Raw genomic sequence first — 16,858 nt, 5'->3', positions numbered from 1 at the left:
ATTCTAAAGAAAGACCTATATTAAAACCTGTATTCGTCTGTTTGTTGCGGATTTCCTTGTCGATAGTCTAAATATATCTCAATACTTGCCAGAAATGGCTTATCAAAACTAGTTTAATAAGAAACATCTGAAAGGTGTGAAACAATGATATTCTTTTTTATTAAAAATAGCAGGTCATATTTCTGCCCAGCAATTTTGGATGACTGATTTACTGATTACTCTGGTGTCGTCTTACAGTAAGAACATAACTCTCTCCTAACACGGAGCTGTATTATTACTTATTCAGTAAAAAAACCTAATGTGGATTTTTGTCAGTCATGCCACTTGGTCAAGAATGAAGGAGAAACATACCACGGGAGGTAAATATTTATTAATTTGTATTTCTTTGACCTTAATTCTGTTGGGTCAAGCCCAACATTCAAAAGAAAATGGAAATCTTTTGTTACCATCCTTTATAAGACACCTGAGAGCGCCGCAATCAGAAATTGAAACTACATTCCTAACCTCAGGATGGTTCAAATTAGACGACAGCAATCTTGATCGTGAAGAAAAATTGGAGGGAAGACCTCTGTTGTGTGTCTCAGGAAAGTAGACATAGGCTTAATAGCCCATTGCTACCTTTTCCCTCGCCAGTGGACACAGGTAGTCGCCACGTGTGTGACACTACCCATGTATATGGGGAAAAAGTAGTGAAGTCTTTTGACGCTCTTTGTCATACGCTATCCTTCATTGTCACTAATTTAACGAAGAGGGGAGGAGGGGCAAGCGACATAGTAGTTTCTCCCTGTGACAGTAATTTTAAAAGTGGTAAACGTTGTCCAAGAAGATGAAAAGCACTTGCCTTTCTGCAAGTCTCGCTCGGTAGCTTCCAAGGGTAATAGCTCATTTTCCCGAGGTGAAGACACAGTTTTTGTTGATTGGTGTTCCTGAGGGTACTGAATCCCGTAATACTCTCCTAAACGTACCCCAAGAGGAGAAAAAAAAAACCCCAATGTTTACTGTATCGGCAGTATTGCTGTTTAGGGAAGAGTGACTATATTGCTGTTGAGGAAAGAGTGACTAATTTCCTACTTACCCAATTTATAGCATATTTCCTTTATTGCTCTTTCCTCTTCCATGTCTGCAGCAGTCTCAGGCACCCAGTCAGGAACACCTGTAGGAAGTGTTTTTAAAAGGTTACGCGGTATCTGTACAAAGACCTTCCACAATTCTTAATGGTCAAATACCAACGTGAGTTTCATTTTGGTCAGGGTTTGTTTTTTTCTGACTGCAAGCCCTGATTCTGGACAGAAAAATGATTCCTTAACAGCAGGAGTTTCCAGCTGCAGTGGAACTGCAGTTACAACGTGTATACAACGAGCTCTGCCCAAAGTTACTCTGCTGCAACGTCTGCCGGCAGAGCTGGTGAAGGGAGTGCTCCTTGTCTGTCTCAGTTAAGGCCGCTAAGAGCAGCAAAGCCCTACTTTTTATATTGTTTAAATTAAGGTGGCTTCCTGGGACTGAAACCGAGTTAGGAAGCGCTAACAGGCAGCCCTGAAGGGCAGGGGGAAAGTGAAAAGCAGCTTGGGGCGGCCTGAGAACTAGCACAGGAATTTGCGGAGTGCACGCGTGAGAGCAGGTCGGTCTCTCGCTTTCACTCCCTGGGACTGCACAATTCATTCCTTCCCAATGAATCTCTCAGTCAAGGGTTTAACTACATTTCAAAACCTAAATAAAATCTAATATATCAATAAATGTATACACATACACATTCAGTTAAACTCATGAAGAGTTTTGAGGGGATTCTCTTTGCCAGATTGAAATTATTTAAGGGGAAGTCACACAACTACCTTTTGTAAAGCAACCTGTGACTTCACCTTCAGTGAGGAGCGTGTACAGCCCCTGGTCAAAAGTTTGTTTCCCAGAAAAGAAGTACCTCCCGAACTTGTCATTTCGTCCCCAAATGTTGAGAAATTTTGAAGAGTGACTACCAGTTCCAGGTATTTTGGAGATTACGTCACAAACCCGTCAACACCTCTTTTCTCAAAACAGGGTGGTTTGATGGCTATGCTAATAAATCAGTTGCAAAGTACATTGCGAGAGTGGAAAACCCCCTTCTACCTCCTGGTAAAAGAAAGAAAAAATTGTTTACTGTTCTCCTCCTCTTCATCATCGTCCTCATCGTTGTCTTCATCGTTGAGGTTTATAACCAGTGGAGGGTGAATTGGTAGTAAAATATTCTTTCTATTTCTGAGTGCCTCTTGACCATGGGCTGGGTGCGGAATCCCTTCTTGGACCCCTTGTTGCAATGGGGCAGCTGCAGAAAAGAACATTATATTCATTTTGTTAGGAGGGAACTGGAAGGTCAAATCCAGGTTCAGGCCGGCAGGTATCTTCTTGAAATCATTGCCAGCATTGCCATACTGAAGGAGTCATTAACTAGAGGGATTATGCCTTTTCGGACAAATCTTCTGCTGAGGTCGGCAAAAGAGCATCTTCCAAGTACAGAAAGTCTGAAAAAGCAGGTAGATATTTACACCATGGGACAACATGTGATCAGTAATACGGGGGCTGAAGTGAGTCAATGAGTTGAGAACTCAACCTGTGAAAATAGTATAAACATGCTGAATAATAGGCAGGCCATGGCATCAGTTTTAAATTTTGAAGAGTTTAGCAATGCTAAGCACACGAGTACTGATTTTTAGCTTGTCGACAATTTTTTTCTCTCACAATTTTCTGCAACCACAACTCTCTCTACTAAGTGCAAAGTGTAGATTTTGAGAAAGAACATGAAGTTCATGAAATTAATTTACGCTGAATTAGATGCTTGTGCATCTCTTGCTTGCCCACGAGCAGCACGCGTATCATGTTAAAGGCACTTCAGTAACACTCCTGCAGAGCAGATTGGTTGTATCTCGTGCAAGAGAAATTAAGATACAACGCTTCACTTGGTAGAGCCTTTATTTATTAATTTCACTAGTAATTTATTTATTGATTTAATTTATTAATTTGTTCCAAACAACAAACTGGAAATACATCTGCAGACACAGCACTCTAACCTGATGTTGTCTATACAAGGGCTGTCTCACCCATATAACAGGTTGTGCTCTATCAACAGATGCTGCTACTGGTGGCCCTAACAACCTCCTCCCTCCAACCACACACGCTGCTTTTCATTTCTCTTAAGTGCTTACCTGCCCACTAACCATTTTCACTCCTGGAGAGATTTCGTCTACCCAAGGAAGGCAACATTTTCACGCCATGGATCTTAGCAACCTAAATTGCCTTTTGTGACTTCATCTTTCATGTCACCGATAGTTACAAAGATTCGGAAGAAGACAGCTAAAAAAAGTCATATGGCAACCTTATTCAGATGCCAATACAATTCCTTTCTTTGCCTTCAACTTGCCGGGATCGCGGATCATACCTGATTGATTTGCCATGGTACATTTCTTGACCTGCGCGTATGCTACGTAAGCGCTGGAAGGACGTTTTTGTGCATTTACTTACTCTACTGGAGAAACGGCTGAGAAAATATTTTTACTCACTGTTAGTCGGCGGCAAAAAAAGTCCATTTATAAACGAGGTTTGCTGTGATGGAAGGCACAAGTGATCCTCAAACAGCCTGAGGGTCGTGTTTCCCAGAAACAGGAGATGTTGCTGTACTTCTGCTGCAGGAGAAAACAGGTTTCAGGTACTGTAAATACAGCAATAAAACTGGGCTAAATGGATTCACATACAGCGTACTGCTGTGAACATATGACTAAGATTTTGTGGGACCACGCGCTGCTAGTTTAGAACATGTAAAGTTATCTTAAGCTCCAGGTAACTCTAAAGTTATCTTGAGCTAGGGCAAGGGAGCTTTTGTGATGTTGGTAGATGAGAATAGGAGCAAAGCAGTCTCCTTGCTGTACTGCAGTGCGTGCAGTATCACGGGGTACCGGTGGTTTCTTAATGAGTTTCTGTGTCATTTTTTAAAGGACATCAAAGTCACACTTGAAAATAGTTGAGTACGTGACGGGAAGTTCCACCCAGTTCCAGACATTAGCAGCTGGGTCTCGGAGCAGCATCTCCAAAACACGCCACTTTTGGACTGTCGTCGGGACAGCTGGGCCACCCCCCGAGACACGCTGGGGTCTGGAGCCACAGCCCATCTCCGTGGCATTAACGCCTCAGTCCCCGATGCTGGAATGCATGCAGTAAGCAAGAGCCCTCCACCCAGCCCTGGATTTGCACCAGGTGGAAGAGAAATATGTCTTTGAAGGACAAACCCGTTTTGAAGGACTTTGTTTTAAATAACTGATTTTGCAGAAATTCAGGTAGTCGCTACAAGCAGAAATTATAAACGCGGCCTACTTATTAACACAACCAATATTGTGTTGAGCCGGTAAGAGAGCAATGAGAGATCTTTATGTGGGCAATTATTAACCGATGTGTTCTGAGTGTATCTGAGCCGCGTTCACAGGAGAAATTGTCCATCGCTTAGATGATCGTGAGCTCTTCTCCCTGCTTCTGAAAATCAGCTGTTTGACCTACAGATGGGGCCAGGACCCACGCAGAGTGGCATAGCGACGTCTGACTTTACATAACCACCCTCCCTTTCAAGACAGATATGTCAGGAAAATCAAGGATACAAACCACTCTACAATCTACAGCATTTACCTGTGCGTAGGGGGAACAAAAATGGAAAGAGCGGTCATTCCCAGCTGTGGCCATTTCCAGCTCTCGGGCTTCTCCTCCACTCTCTTAGTACCGGCAGAACGGACCTGAAAACGTTACAGCTCTCAACATTCAGGCAAACCGTAATCGTGTCCTGAAAGCAGTAGTTCTCGCTCCAAACCTGCACCTTCAGACCTGAGCTCTGCTGCTTTTTGGAAAGAAAACTCCAACAGACGGCGAAAGACGCTTGAACGAAGGAGCTGCTACCTTCTCCGGGCTTGTTGAACCGACGAAGGCAGTTGCTAGCCGGTACAGAATGTTACGTTACGAAAGCTTCCAACTGCTCCTCCAGCTCGTGACCTCAGCATGATGGTGCTATGTGGCCTGTCCAGCTTGAACACCTTCCTCTCTCTCCATCGCTTCAGAGTAAAGTACGGAAAACCGGACCGTTTCAAAGGGTCTCCCATTCTGGTGTTTCTTTAACGTAAACCGGAACAAACCCATTTGGCAGGGCTACAAGAATACCCAACTTCTTGCTGTAGGAACTGTGGTCTTAGAAACAAATCTTTCATACCACAAAGACAAACCTTATCCTTTGACTAGTTTTCCCACCAAAACCCTTTTGGCCCGTGTTTTTCTGGCAGCACCTCTTTCTTTGGATGGAGAAACTTGCTGCTTCGTGTTAGTACGCTGCTAGCTGCTAACGGCTGACGTTGTTGGGGTTCATTGCTTTTCCTTGCTTCCATGATGTCCACTGCCACAGCTAAAGCAGAAAGAACAGCGTGCACTTGTGTCCCTAATTAACACCTCTGTTCTGGTTCCCGTCCGAGGCTGCCTCTGAACAGACAATCTCCAGGCGGGGAAAGGAAGTTTCAGTCCTGGAAAGCGGTCAGGCAGGCTGTGACCCCCAGGACATGGGGTCACGGTTCCCACGCTGAGTGACCTCAGTGACTTGGAGATGACACTTCAGGTGCCAGAGACTCCACGGGCACAAACGGTACGAGGCTGGCTCAGCGGTGGTTACGCCCAAGCTGGGGGAGAAGTACGGAGACATTGAAACGACTGGAAGTTTTCAGGTCTCTCGAGGAGCCGATCAATTTGGTTGTGACTCAGGTATCAGGAGATGGCCCGAAGAGCTGTGAAGAGAGAAACGATGTGAAAGGGCTCCCACCTGGAGTACTGCGTCCAGCTCTGGGGGCCCCAGTACAAGAGAGACATGGAGCTGCTGGAGCGAGTCCAGAGGAGGGCCACGAAGACAGTCAGAGGGCTGGAGCCCCCCTCCTGTGAAGACCAGCGGGGAGAGGTGGGGTTGTTCAGCCTGGAGAAGAGAAGGCTCCGGGGAGACCTTAGAGCAGCCTTCCAGTACCTGAAGGGGGCCTACAGGAAAGCTGGAGAGGGACCGTTTACAAGGGCATGTACTGACGGGGCGAGGGCTAATGGCTTTAAACTGCAGGAGGGTAGACTCAGATTAGATACGAGAAAGAAATTCTTCACTGTGAGGGTGGTGAGGCGCTGGAACAGGTTGCCCAGAGAAGCTGTGGATGCCCCCTCCCTGGAAGTGTTCAAGGCCAGGTTGGGTGGGCCTTTGGGCAACGCGGTCTAGTGGAGGGCGTCCCTGCCATGGCAGGGGGCTTGGAACTAGATGATCTTCCAACCCAAACCAAGCTGTGATTCTATGCCTGTCCCCTGTGGAAGGGACCCCACGCTGGAGCAGGGCAAGAGCGTGAAGAGGAAGGGGCGGCAGAGAGAACGTGGGATGAACTGAGCGCAACCCCGACTCCCCGTCCCCTTGCACCGCTCGCGGGGAGCACGTAGAGCAAAAGCAGGGGGGAACTTGAGCCCGGGAGGAAGGGGGGGCGGGGGAAGGTGTTTTAAGGTTTCGGTTTTATTTCTCATTACCCCACTGGGATTTGCTTGGTCATAAATGAGGAGGGGAGCGACAGAGCAGCTTTGGGGGGCACCTGGCGTGCCGGTGTCACCGAAATTCGGGAATGAAAGAACCCTCATTACCACCAATTTGGCATCAAGAAGCAGGCATTTCCTTTATTGCAGCGCTGGGTGTCAGGAGGATAGTTCCTCAAACCAGGCACACCTAATGCTGGTTCTCTTGTCATATTTATACACAAACGTTACAAAGATTACAAAGTGGTACGCTCCCCGTTACAATAATTGGTTCCTATTTCTTTGCCTAGTATGCAAACTAGAAGGCATGCTCAGTTCCTTTCTCCGCCTCTATCTTTTGAGTAGCTGGTATAGTTTGGGTAGGGGGCTTATGGGTCGGTGCTCGTGGGGACCCTGGCCCAAATTACCTTTCCCCTAGTTTCTCAGTATTTCGGTGTTGGTAGTTGCTTGCTATACGCCTCAGCAAGCTAAGGATGTTGCTGGAGGCAATGAATGGCCTCCCTTTCTGCAAGGTATGTACATAAGGACCTTGAAGCGTCTTGGAGCTCCTCCTTTTTCTCCTGATGCGTAGCAGGTGCTCATTCTAAGAATCGTTAGCCTTCTGCCTAAAGTAATAATGACTAGTTTCTTATCACATATAATACAAGGAGGCCTTCATTACAGGCCTTTCTTCTTGGCTACATTTTCTTAGGATGTGTCCTAGAAGCAGGCCTTCGTTCCAGGCCTATCTTTTTGGCTCCACCGGCAGGGTCAACCCGCCACAGACGGGCCCAGGGCCGTGTACCGAGGCAGAGAGCCTGGGGAACAAACAAGAGGAGGCAGCTGTCCTGACGGAGGCCAAATGGGGCGCGGAGAGGTCCCCGCACCCACCCTGGGGACAGGGCCTCCACGCCCCAGGCCCGTGGCACCCCGGCAAGCAGAAAAGACAGCCTGAGGAAAGGCTGCCCGGCCAGGGGAACGGCACCGCCAAGGGCTAAGGGCCGCCGCCGCGGCGCGCCCCGGGCCACCAGGCGGCCGCCTCAGCCCGGCGCCGAGCACAGCTGGGCCGGGGCGGCCCTGCCGCGGCGGGAGCCGCCGCTGTGGAAAGCCGAGCTGCCGCAGGCCCGCGGCCGGGCCCCGCCGGGCGGCGCAGAGCGGCGGAGCCAGCGCCTCGCTGAGGGCTGCTGGAGAGAGGCGACCGCCCCGCGCCCCGCCCCGCCGTCCCCGGCGAGCGCTCGGCCGTCCGGCCGTCCGGGGCCATGAGCCGGCGGGGCGCGGTGCAGCGGCAGCTGCCGGCTCTGTTCGGGACCGAGGTGAGGGAGGAGCCGTCGGCCAAGCGGGAGCGCCAGGTGGCCGGGGCGGCACGGGGCCGGGCGGGAGGCAGGCGGGGCCGCGGTGCCGGCGGCGGGGCCGGGACAGGCAGCAGCACGGAGCGTGTCAGGTCCGCCCGGCCCGGCCCGGCTGCGGGGAGGGGGACAGCCGGGTGGCGGGAGGTGTCGCCGCAGGTCTGGAGCGAAAGGCAGGGTAGAGGTTTCCGTAGGGCTCGCCCCTGGCATGCGGGAAAGGAAGGTCGTTTGGGGGCCGTTTCAGCTCTGTCCCGCTCCTTTCCTGCCAGCTGCACCCCGGTGTCGGCCCTGAGGTTGCGTTTGCTTTTTCCAAGTGTAGGGAACAGCCAGGGCAAGGAACGGGGCCGCTCCAACATGCCGGCCCTGGGAGCTTGTGAGCCTTGTGGGGGAAAAATAAGCTTCGCTCTCTTTTTTCTTCTTTCTCGTCTTTCTCGTCTTTCTTTTTCCTTCCCAAGTCACCATGAACGCGTGATGGAGCCCTGCTTTCCTGGGGATGGCTGAACACCTGCCTGCCGATGGGAAGTGGTGAGCCATTTCCTTGTCTTGCTTTGCTTGCGCGTGTGGCTTTTGGTTTACCTATTAAAGTGTCTTTATTTCAGGCCACGAGTTTTCTCACTTTTTCTCTTCCGCTTCTCTCCCCCATCCCACCATGGAGTGCAGGTTTCTCATGCTGACTAGAGGCCTTGTTTCACTTCGTTTCCACTTTTGTTGTGTGATCTATTGGATTACAGCTGTTGTGACTTCACCTGTCATTAAACATCTTGACCGCAAAGTGGTAGTTACCGTAAAGATAGTCGGTGTTTATAGGTTGGTTTAAGTGAAGGTGCCAGTCAGGGAACTACTCCGGTTCTCAAATGTCCTATGGGTGGGACATTCCTTGCACACTAGAACTTGTATAGTAAAGGGTGTGTAATTTCTCTGGGGAAGAGTAACAGAAGCGTGGAGGTTGGGAGGAAACGAGAAGATGCATTGCATTAAAAGACCTCTGAAACTGCAAAGTGAAAACGTACTAGTATTTATTCATCTTAGAAATGATGCCTTAGAACATAGTCTGCAAAAGTCATTTCAACAGTCAAATTTTCATAACAAATTAAACTTAGTGAACCTGTGACCACACAGAACGTATATTTTATGTTTTCAATCAGTTTGGATTGGACCTGAACACAAAACATGGGGTTTTGACCCTGCCTTCTCTAACAGAAACACACAGCAGTACTGCATTATTAAAAAAGCAACAAAACCAAACATGCAGAGCAAGAACATGAAAACTCTTTCAAAGCAAAACTTCCCCGCGCTTTTCTCCATCTGGGAAGAAAATGAGAGGACAAACACATGGCGAATGTTAGCGGGCTTGCCAACCACATGCTTAAATAAGCTGAAATGCTGTGTGATAAGAATGGTTTCAGCAGCTCTATAGAACAGAAGAGATGACAAGTCCCTACTTCTCTCTCTGCTTGGCCCAGAGGCTATTACCTAGACTATCACTTCAAAGAGGCTTAAGGCTTGGGGAAAAAAATGCTGACTTGTCAGTTTGCCTTAAAGAGTTCTCAGGTCCATTCACTTGGTAGAGAAACCTCAAACATCTCCTGCAGGCAAACCCAGCACGCTGAGCAGAGCCTGAAAACTTCCTCCTGTCAAAACAACCTGCTCTGGCAGGATGGGACCTGTCAGCTAAAGTGTGGTGGAATCAGTGTGTTAAAAATTCACTTTGTGACCCCTAAGCAAGTTATTTGGCCTCCTTGCTTCAGTTCCCTTCTGTAAGGAGAACAGTAGTACTTACCACTCGTTCTCTGCTCTCAGTTCATGAAGATCGGTAATTCATGTTCGATAATGGTAAATGCCAGGAGGCATGCAAGATTTTACACATTCAGAAAAGGAAGTGCCAAATGCTTCATAGCCCTATTGTATTTTTTTTTTTTCCCCCCATATGAAATAGTTAGCTGGATGTGCTTCTGGACACATGTTATGAAAGCACATTTATTTCTTGTGTGCATCTTGGACTATGTCATTCAACACTGTAAGCAGGAGAAAGGAGCTCTGGCAGCTGACCTGCAGTTTCGATGCAAGGGTATGAAGGAGGAGGTTTCTGCCACTTCCCATTTGCATCTTTCATATGAGATCTGTCTGAAGCAAACGTCTTCAAGTACAAATCTGCTCGAATCATTCTGATTTTCCTAAACAATGCAAAATTGTGTCAAAAGAGATGCATATACAATACTGTCGGTCACTTAGGACAAAAGCCCTTTCCTCCCATCCAGGAGCATTAATCTCCTTGAATACATAAAACAGGACTATCGTGCCAAGCAGTTAACAAGAAACTACAGTAGGAAAGAAAAGGGCTTTTGATGATTAAGATAAAAAGCTTTAGAAAAAGAAGGCAGTGCATTGATTTTACTAGAGTACAGCAAAAAACTTTTGTCACCATCCATCCACCAAGAGAACTTCAGCTTTGATTTCATGAAATAACATTCATGGTCTTTATATTTTACATCATCGCCTGTGAAATTCTGGATGAAGGCTGTCATCCAGCCCAAAGGCCTCCACGCTGTACACGTCAAAAGGACACGGAAACGGCAACGCTGTGTCAAGATCGTAAACGAAGTTCTGCTCCCCGCCTGGAAACATGAAGTAGAATAACATGGTAGTCCTGGGAAGAAGGGTAATCGCCATTAGTTAAACAGTTAATGAGAAAGTGGCAAAGGGAGTGGAAAAACAATGGTTCCTAGAAGCAGAAGCTACAGATCCTTTTCTTTAAATCCTGCTTTCTGCCCATGAAGTATTAAGCCTGTAACGCTTCTGGCACCAGGAGAGAGATTTCCTCACACCTGTCTTGCCCATCGTGCTTTTCAAGAAACCTTGGTATTCTCTCCATTCCTCTGCAGCCCCCTTTGATTTAAGCCTGGACAGCTAAACTAAAGTTTATGCTACTCCTAAGAAAATAGCAAATCTCTTTCATGCCCCACATCAAACCGCAAAAGTTACGTGGGATAAGCATTTTTGTCTTAGTCCTAAATCAAAGTTCGCGATACATGACGATAGCTTAACGTTAAAATGATCTAGCGATCTCTTCTAATAAGAGATGTTGTACCTGTTGAAGAAACATGGTGTGTGAATTTGAGTGCTGAGTGTTGGGCTGCCAGAAGCCGCTGAAAAAACAGCATGCAACTGAAAAAGCAGCAAACGGCTCAGATCAAGGGGACCGTAGGAGTGAGACAAATTCCGGTAGTAGCTCTTGAAGCTGCGACAAAATGCCTGCGGGGACTAAATCACACTTTTTCAAGATAATGATTTTGTCTTGACACTGGGGTTCTGAGGTGCAGTTTCACTCCTTAACTTGTAAGAAACATGGGTGTGGTGGAGGTTTGGAGAAATTTGAGTTACTTAGGTGTCAGGAACGTCCACTGCTGTTTTCCAAAACTAAATTGAAGGTAGCTGTTAAGAGCTTACTAAAGCTTACATTAAATCCAGTCACAAAAAGAGTATGAAGCACTGTCTTTTGACACTTTCAATATTAAACAATCCTAGCCACAAAGGGACTGGAATGGAAAAGATCTTAGGCAAGCTACTGTGTCAGACCGAGACACGTGTACAACTGTATGCAACACTATTTAGAAGAATTTGTTACAGACTGTAAGAAAAATTAACTACAAGCTTTACAAATCCTGCGATCCACTGAAACATCCAAGTTAAAACACCTTTCGATCCATGAATTTTTATGGGAAATCCACAGTCTGCAGCGACCTTTCCTGACCCTCCCGTTCCTTCTTAGATCATCTTTGTAACATTTGGATCTCTTTTTAAACTAAATCTTTTTTTGTAATATAAATGTACTGATATTTTGAGAGAGAATGAGTGATTCAGAAATCACAGAACTTCAGAAGTTTGCAGATTATTTTGCAGAATTTCAGACACAGAAATTGCCACAGTAAATAGAGGTTTTTCCATACCAGATAACTGAAAGAACACTATAAGGATACATATTTTAAAAGAATTCTGTAGTGGTAAGTACTGAGTTATGTTCATTGATCAAACGACACTCCAAAGCCACCATTTATGGGTCAGTTTAATTGCTGATACCCGATACATATATTACTTATATTTTTCTATCCTCTGTCAGGCCTACATGGATATTTTCATCCCTCTACTTCTTACAAATACAGACATGTACTTACAATTCTACAAAGCTGGTAGCCTCAACAATACTAATTTTCACAAATCTGTTATCTACTCTTACCAACATTAACGTTTGTCACCTGTAGGTTTTACTGGCTGTCTCACTGATAATTTACTATGAATGGTAAAAATGAGCACCAGATATAGGCTCTTCATAAGCCTGTTGTAAAAGAATGATACATATTAATACAGAACTGGTAAAGAATGGTTGAGGTTGGAAGGGACCTCTGGAGGTCATCTGGTCCAGCCCCTGCTCAAGCAGGGACGCCCAGAGGAGCTGACCAGGGCCGTGCCCAAGATGGCTTCTGAGTACTCCAAGCATGGAGCCTCCACAACTCCTCTGGGCAACCTGCTCCAGTGCTCCATCACCCTCAGGGTAAAAAAGTGGGGTTTATGTTCGGATGGAACAGTTTGTTATGGTAAAGATGGCTGACACTGCCCACATCTGATCCTGCAGCTATCAACTACAGAAGCACGCTGCTCAAAATTCCCGAGAGAGAGAAGAGAATGCCTTACCCAGACAACAGGCTCATCTCCATGTCCCGATTTCTGCTTCCAGAGTGGAATCTGAAAATTGTAAGTGAATAAATCTGAAGTGAATAAAACCTTTCAGATTCATACAGATTAATCGTGGGTTAATTGGTTAGTTCTTTGCTAACCTATCCATTCATCAACTTACATCTGTGCCGCAGTCAGAAAATTTTCCCTAGTTTCTGTCTTTCGGGAGCATGAAGTTGGAGATACGATTCTGGACCACATAACATAATCATTCCCCTGAACCCACAGATTACAGGGAAGAATTCCCCAGAGCTCATAAGGACATCATGCCTCTTCCCATGGTCCTCAAAGCACAACTGAAAGATCTCACGTGGTGTGGTTTGCACACCTCTGAGCCAAAGTGAACTACAAGAGGGTTTTGGACCATGTCTCACTTAGAGGTTGGGCTGTGGCTCTGAGAGCATGTCTCACCTATGTTGGGCTGGGGTTAAAATGCCTGGACCCGTGTCTCACCTATGTTAGACTATGGTCTAAAGGCCTGGGCTGGGCTTAAAATGCCTGAGCCCACGTCTCGGCTATGCCGGGCTGTGGTCTAAAGGCCTGGGACCAGGTCTCAGCTAGGCTGGGCTGCGGTCTGAAGGCCTGAACCTCGCCATCGCTGCATTCAGATCACATCTCATAGACTCACCATCCTCCGATCATTGGCTATGAAAACAGCATAAAATTCTTCTAAAGGGTACTGATCCTGACTCCTGATGTAGTCACAAAGTTTCCAAACATTTTCTTCACTGCAAAACACAAGAACTGATTATATTTTTTTTCACCCCAACTTCATTTCTAGTGAACAGAAGGTTCCTCTCGGCTCTGCCATGGCTCCGCAGGGATACGGGCCTCGGGCTGTGGGCCCGGCGGGTCTGGGGAGGCGCCTGGTGGCTGCGCGGCGGGGAAGCCGTGGCCGGGGGGTGCCGGTGCCGGCCGGCAGCCTTCGGGAGCTGTTGAGGGGAGCTGGGAAAGCCGAGTCCCCGCGCAAAAGCACCAGAGATCGGTGTCATGTGGAGGAGAAAAATAGGGACAAACCGAGTATTTAGGGTCAGCGCCTACAGCTGCGGTCGGTTGCGTGGCCGCACGTGAGGAAGTAGTCGGGGTCGCCCTCCGCAGCCGGCCGGGTGTCCCATGTGTCGTCCGTCCCCTCGCCGCCCATTTCTGGTCACCCCGCAGCTAAGGGGGGGCTCGGCACAACCTCTGGTCTGGGGGACCAGTAGCAGCGTCCTGGGAGACACTCACTGGGTCACCTGCAGCCCCATGAATATAAACTTTTAGCATTGCTTTATGGTTTGGTGTGTTATCTCCTTCCCCCCACTTCCCGGTTTATTTTGTTACCTAAAAAGCTGGAAGGCTGAGCAAAGTTAGGCAGATAAAGCAGCTGGCATGTGTTCTCAGTGTGGTGGTGAGGAAGCTAGATGTAAACCTTTCACTGAAACCAAAGCAGAATCATCATTATGAAACTGGCTGTAAGGTTCTTTTTTGTTTTGGTTTCTTTCTTTCTTTTCTTTTTTCTTTTTTTTTCCCTTTTTGCAGACCTTTCCCATGCTTTGAGGCATGGAGTCATTCTTACTTTACGTTTCGGAGGGCTGGACTTTGCTGGAGCTTTCTAACCGCAGAGACAATGCAGAAGCGCATGAGATGATCCTGGTGCTAGCTGCATGTTCAAGTCCTAATGCCTCTTTCCTAACTTGTTGATGTGCAAGGACTTGGTGGTGGCAGCTTTTGCATTTTTTTCTGCTGTCAGCAAGCGGTTTATCTCTAGTTAGTCAGCTTACTTCATCCACAGAGAGTAAGGAGCATACAGCAGAAGGCCTAAGGTAAACTGGCATCTGATGGGTTTATCCTCTTCCAAGTTTCCGGCCCCATGGCGGATCCAGAGTGGCTAATGTCCCTTTGGAAGCTGCGTTAGCTGCAGGTCTGTAAACCTGGTGTAATTCCTCAGGCTGGACAAGATTGTCTTGTGACCTGTACTTGAGACCTGTGTGCTCCTGAGTTCCCTCTTCATCTGGGCAAAGTGGAAACTGGCACTTTTGCAGGCTGAAGAGTGCTTCATGCCTTGTCTGTGTAGGGAGCTCAGCATCAGAGTTCACAGCCTTGTTGCCTGAGCACATACATCTGTTCCGACAGTACCTCAACATAGAGTGACTTCCTCAGAGATAGCAGATAGCTAAACACAGCTCTTAGAAAAGACTTTTTAGAAACAATGGCTAATCACTTCCTATAGCATGAGAAAAGTAAGAAAATATGAAATGCTTTCAAATGGTGAAATACTTCACAAAATTCTTTCATCCAGTTGCTTTACCTTTCCAGTTTAGCCATTTGCTTCTACTGAATTTCAGTCCTTGAGTGTGTTTTTCCAGCCTGATAAGGTTGGTAAGAGCTAGTTACTCTTGCTCTGCTGGCAGCTTGCTGGAGTTAACCCGATGGTTCTTGGTGTCTGCCATCTCCTGGAACTGGGATGCCTTCCTAGGAAGGGAGGGCCGTCAGAGTTAGCAATATACATTGTTACTGCTTTGCCTGTGTCCTTGTTTGAGCCACGATTAAGGTAAAAAGACAGTCCTGAGGATCATGAATATCACAAGTATTGTATTGTGAACATTGTATTAAAAACATGTTTTTAAAAAGCAAACAAGTGCATAAGTATACATAGAAAGACCTCCCAGGTCACTCTACTGTTTTGTTCTTTTTTTTTTCTCCTAACATCTGTGCTGACATTCTCTAAGTATTTGTTCTTCTTTCAGTCTTGGGTATGGCCCAGAGATTTGTGAAGCGTATTATTCCAGTCATCTTTTAACGGATATGGCAAACCTTTAAGATTTGTCCCAAGGAATATTTACTTCTAGATCAATGAAGCAGAAATAGCCAAAGTGGCAGTTATAACTTGTGTATCTTGGAGTTTAAGCAAGCTGAATCTTCCAGAGTTGCTTCCAACGTTGGAGTCTAATTTCACAGGTGAACGTGTATTTAGAAATAAAGCCTCTTCCTTAACATATCCTTATTTGAAAGTGCTGTATGTTTGGAGTGGCTGAATCTGGTAGCCTTATGGACAGTACAAATGGCCTGATCCTTCTTCCCTCTCTGGCTGATCAGGATGAAAACCCCTTAGTGGGAAAACACACACAGATGCATCGATGTAACATGGATCCCTGTACGATTTGGGTTTGGGTGCCCAGTTTGTCTGTAGCTGCCTCCAGGGGCTGGCAGCCAGCTGCGTAAGCCCCAGAGGTGCACAGGCCTGCTCCAGCTGCTGGTATTTAGATCCCGTGTGCGCGCACACATATACACACGCGTGTACTATGTATACCCCTCTGTCACTGTCCTTAGACGCTCAGTCAAACCAGTAACTGGCCCCGAATGACCTGCTCTCCCAGTTACCTCATGTGCAGAGACAGATGGGTCCCTGGCCCAGACCTATGGCCTCTCCAGTAGCTGTCCCCCCAGCCCAGTGTCTCCCATACCTGGCCCAGACTGGTGACCTTTCCAGTACCTGGTTCCCAAAAGTTAAGCCACTTGCTAGCTGATGCTGGCTTGGTGTCTGTTAGCAATGGTGCAGGCTGTGAGGAGCTGCAGCCCTTTCTCCCGCTGCTGCTGCTCGGACCTCTGTGCCCCGGGAGGCAGAAGTGCCATTGAATAAACAAGAAGCCAGGACAGGCTGTGATGATGGGCATCCCCCAGCGAGTCGTATTCTAGGCAGAGGCCCCCACTTGGTCTGTTAGGTGACCCCAAGGGCTCTCCTGCCTGCACCCCTGGGGGGTCCCTCACCCTGGAGCTGGGCCTTGGGCTGAGCGATGGCCTCACGAGGAGCGGGGCCGGGCTGTTCCCCTGCCGCTGTGTTACTGGGGTGCCTCTGCCCACCCGTGCTTCCCCGCTGCCTTTGGTTTATGCAGATTAGCCTTTAATCACATAACCCACCCTTATAGGCAGTTCCCAGGCATGCCTATACATTTTGTAGGACGATGTACAAGCCACAGGCATCCAGCTGTAGGAATACTATGAGTACGTTTGCAGGTGAGATTATTTCTTGGTCTAGGGGTTTTTTTTCTAGTTGTCTCAGTGGCGAATGCTGAAAGTATTGGTTTAAGTCTTTATATACTCCTGTGTGTGAGTGTGCACAAAAACTGCCTTCAAATAAATGTAGGGCTCTGACAAATTAAAAATAAGTTGAAAGGCTTTCTGTTACAATTTCTTTCTTAAACCTTTGAGAGGAAGAATGTGAAAAGTGACTCTGACAGACCGGACTGCCTGTCATTAAGCTTTAGGTCTTGTTATATCCATCT

General features: G+C 47.2%; 2 protein-coding genes across 2 annotated transcripts; both read right to left on the bottom strand.

The window, feature by feature from the left end:
• Nucleotides 1–570: 570 nt before the first annotated feature.
• Nucleotides 571–4,546, bottom strand: LOC142602831 (uncharacterized protein C12orf50 homolog). The gene is given in 6 exon segments (XM_075760583.1): nucleotides 571–955; nucleotides 1,076–1,153; nucleotides 2,132–2,296; nucleotides 3,528–3,560; nucleotides 3,563–3,676; nucleotides 4,516–4,546. Coding segments are annotated over 6 exon segments (636 nt in total). The 3' UTR covers nucleotides 571–740.
• A 4,784-nt stretch (nucleotides 4,547–9,330) lies between these two features.
• Nucleotides 9,331–13,737, bottom strand: LOC142602830 (protein N-terminal glutamine amidohydrolase-like). The gene is given in 7 exon segments (XM_075760582.1): nucleotides 9,331–10,039; nucleotides 10,363–10,481; nucleotides 10,483–10,512; nucleotides 12,555–12,605; nucleotides 13,225–13,346; nucleotides 13,424–13,528; nucleotides 13,638–13,737. Coding segments are annotated over 7 exon segments (696 nt in total). The 3' UTR covers nucleotides 9,331–9,870.
• Between the last annotated feature and the right edge of the window lie 3,121 nt (nucleotides 13,738–16,858).

The sequence above is a fragment of the Balearica regulorum genome, chromosome 8 (genome assembly GCF_011004875.1).
Source record: "Balearica regulorum gibbericeps isolate bBalReg1 chromosome 8, bBalReg1.pri, whole genome shotgun sequence".
NCBI lineage: Eukaryota > Metazoa > Chordata > Aves > Gruiformes > Gruidae > Balearica > Balearica regulorum.
The sequence above is the reverse complement of the archived record's forward strand: the minus strand, read 5'-3'. Positions and strand labels throughout refer to the sequence as shown.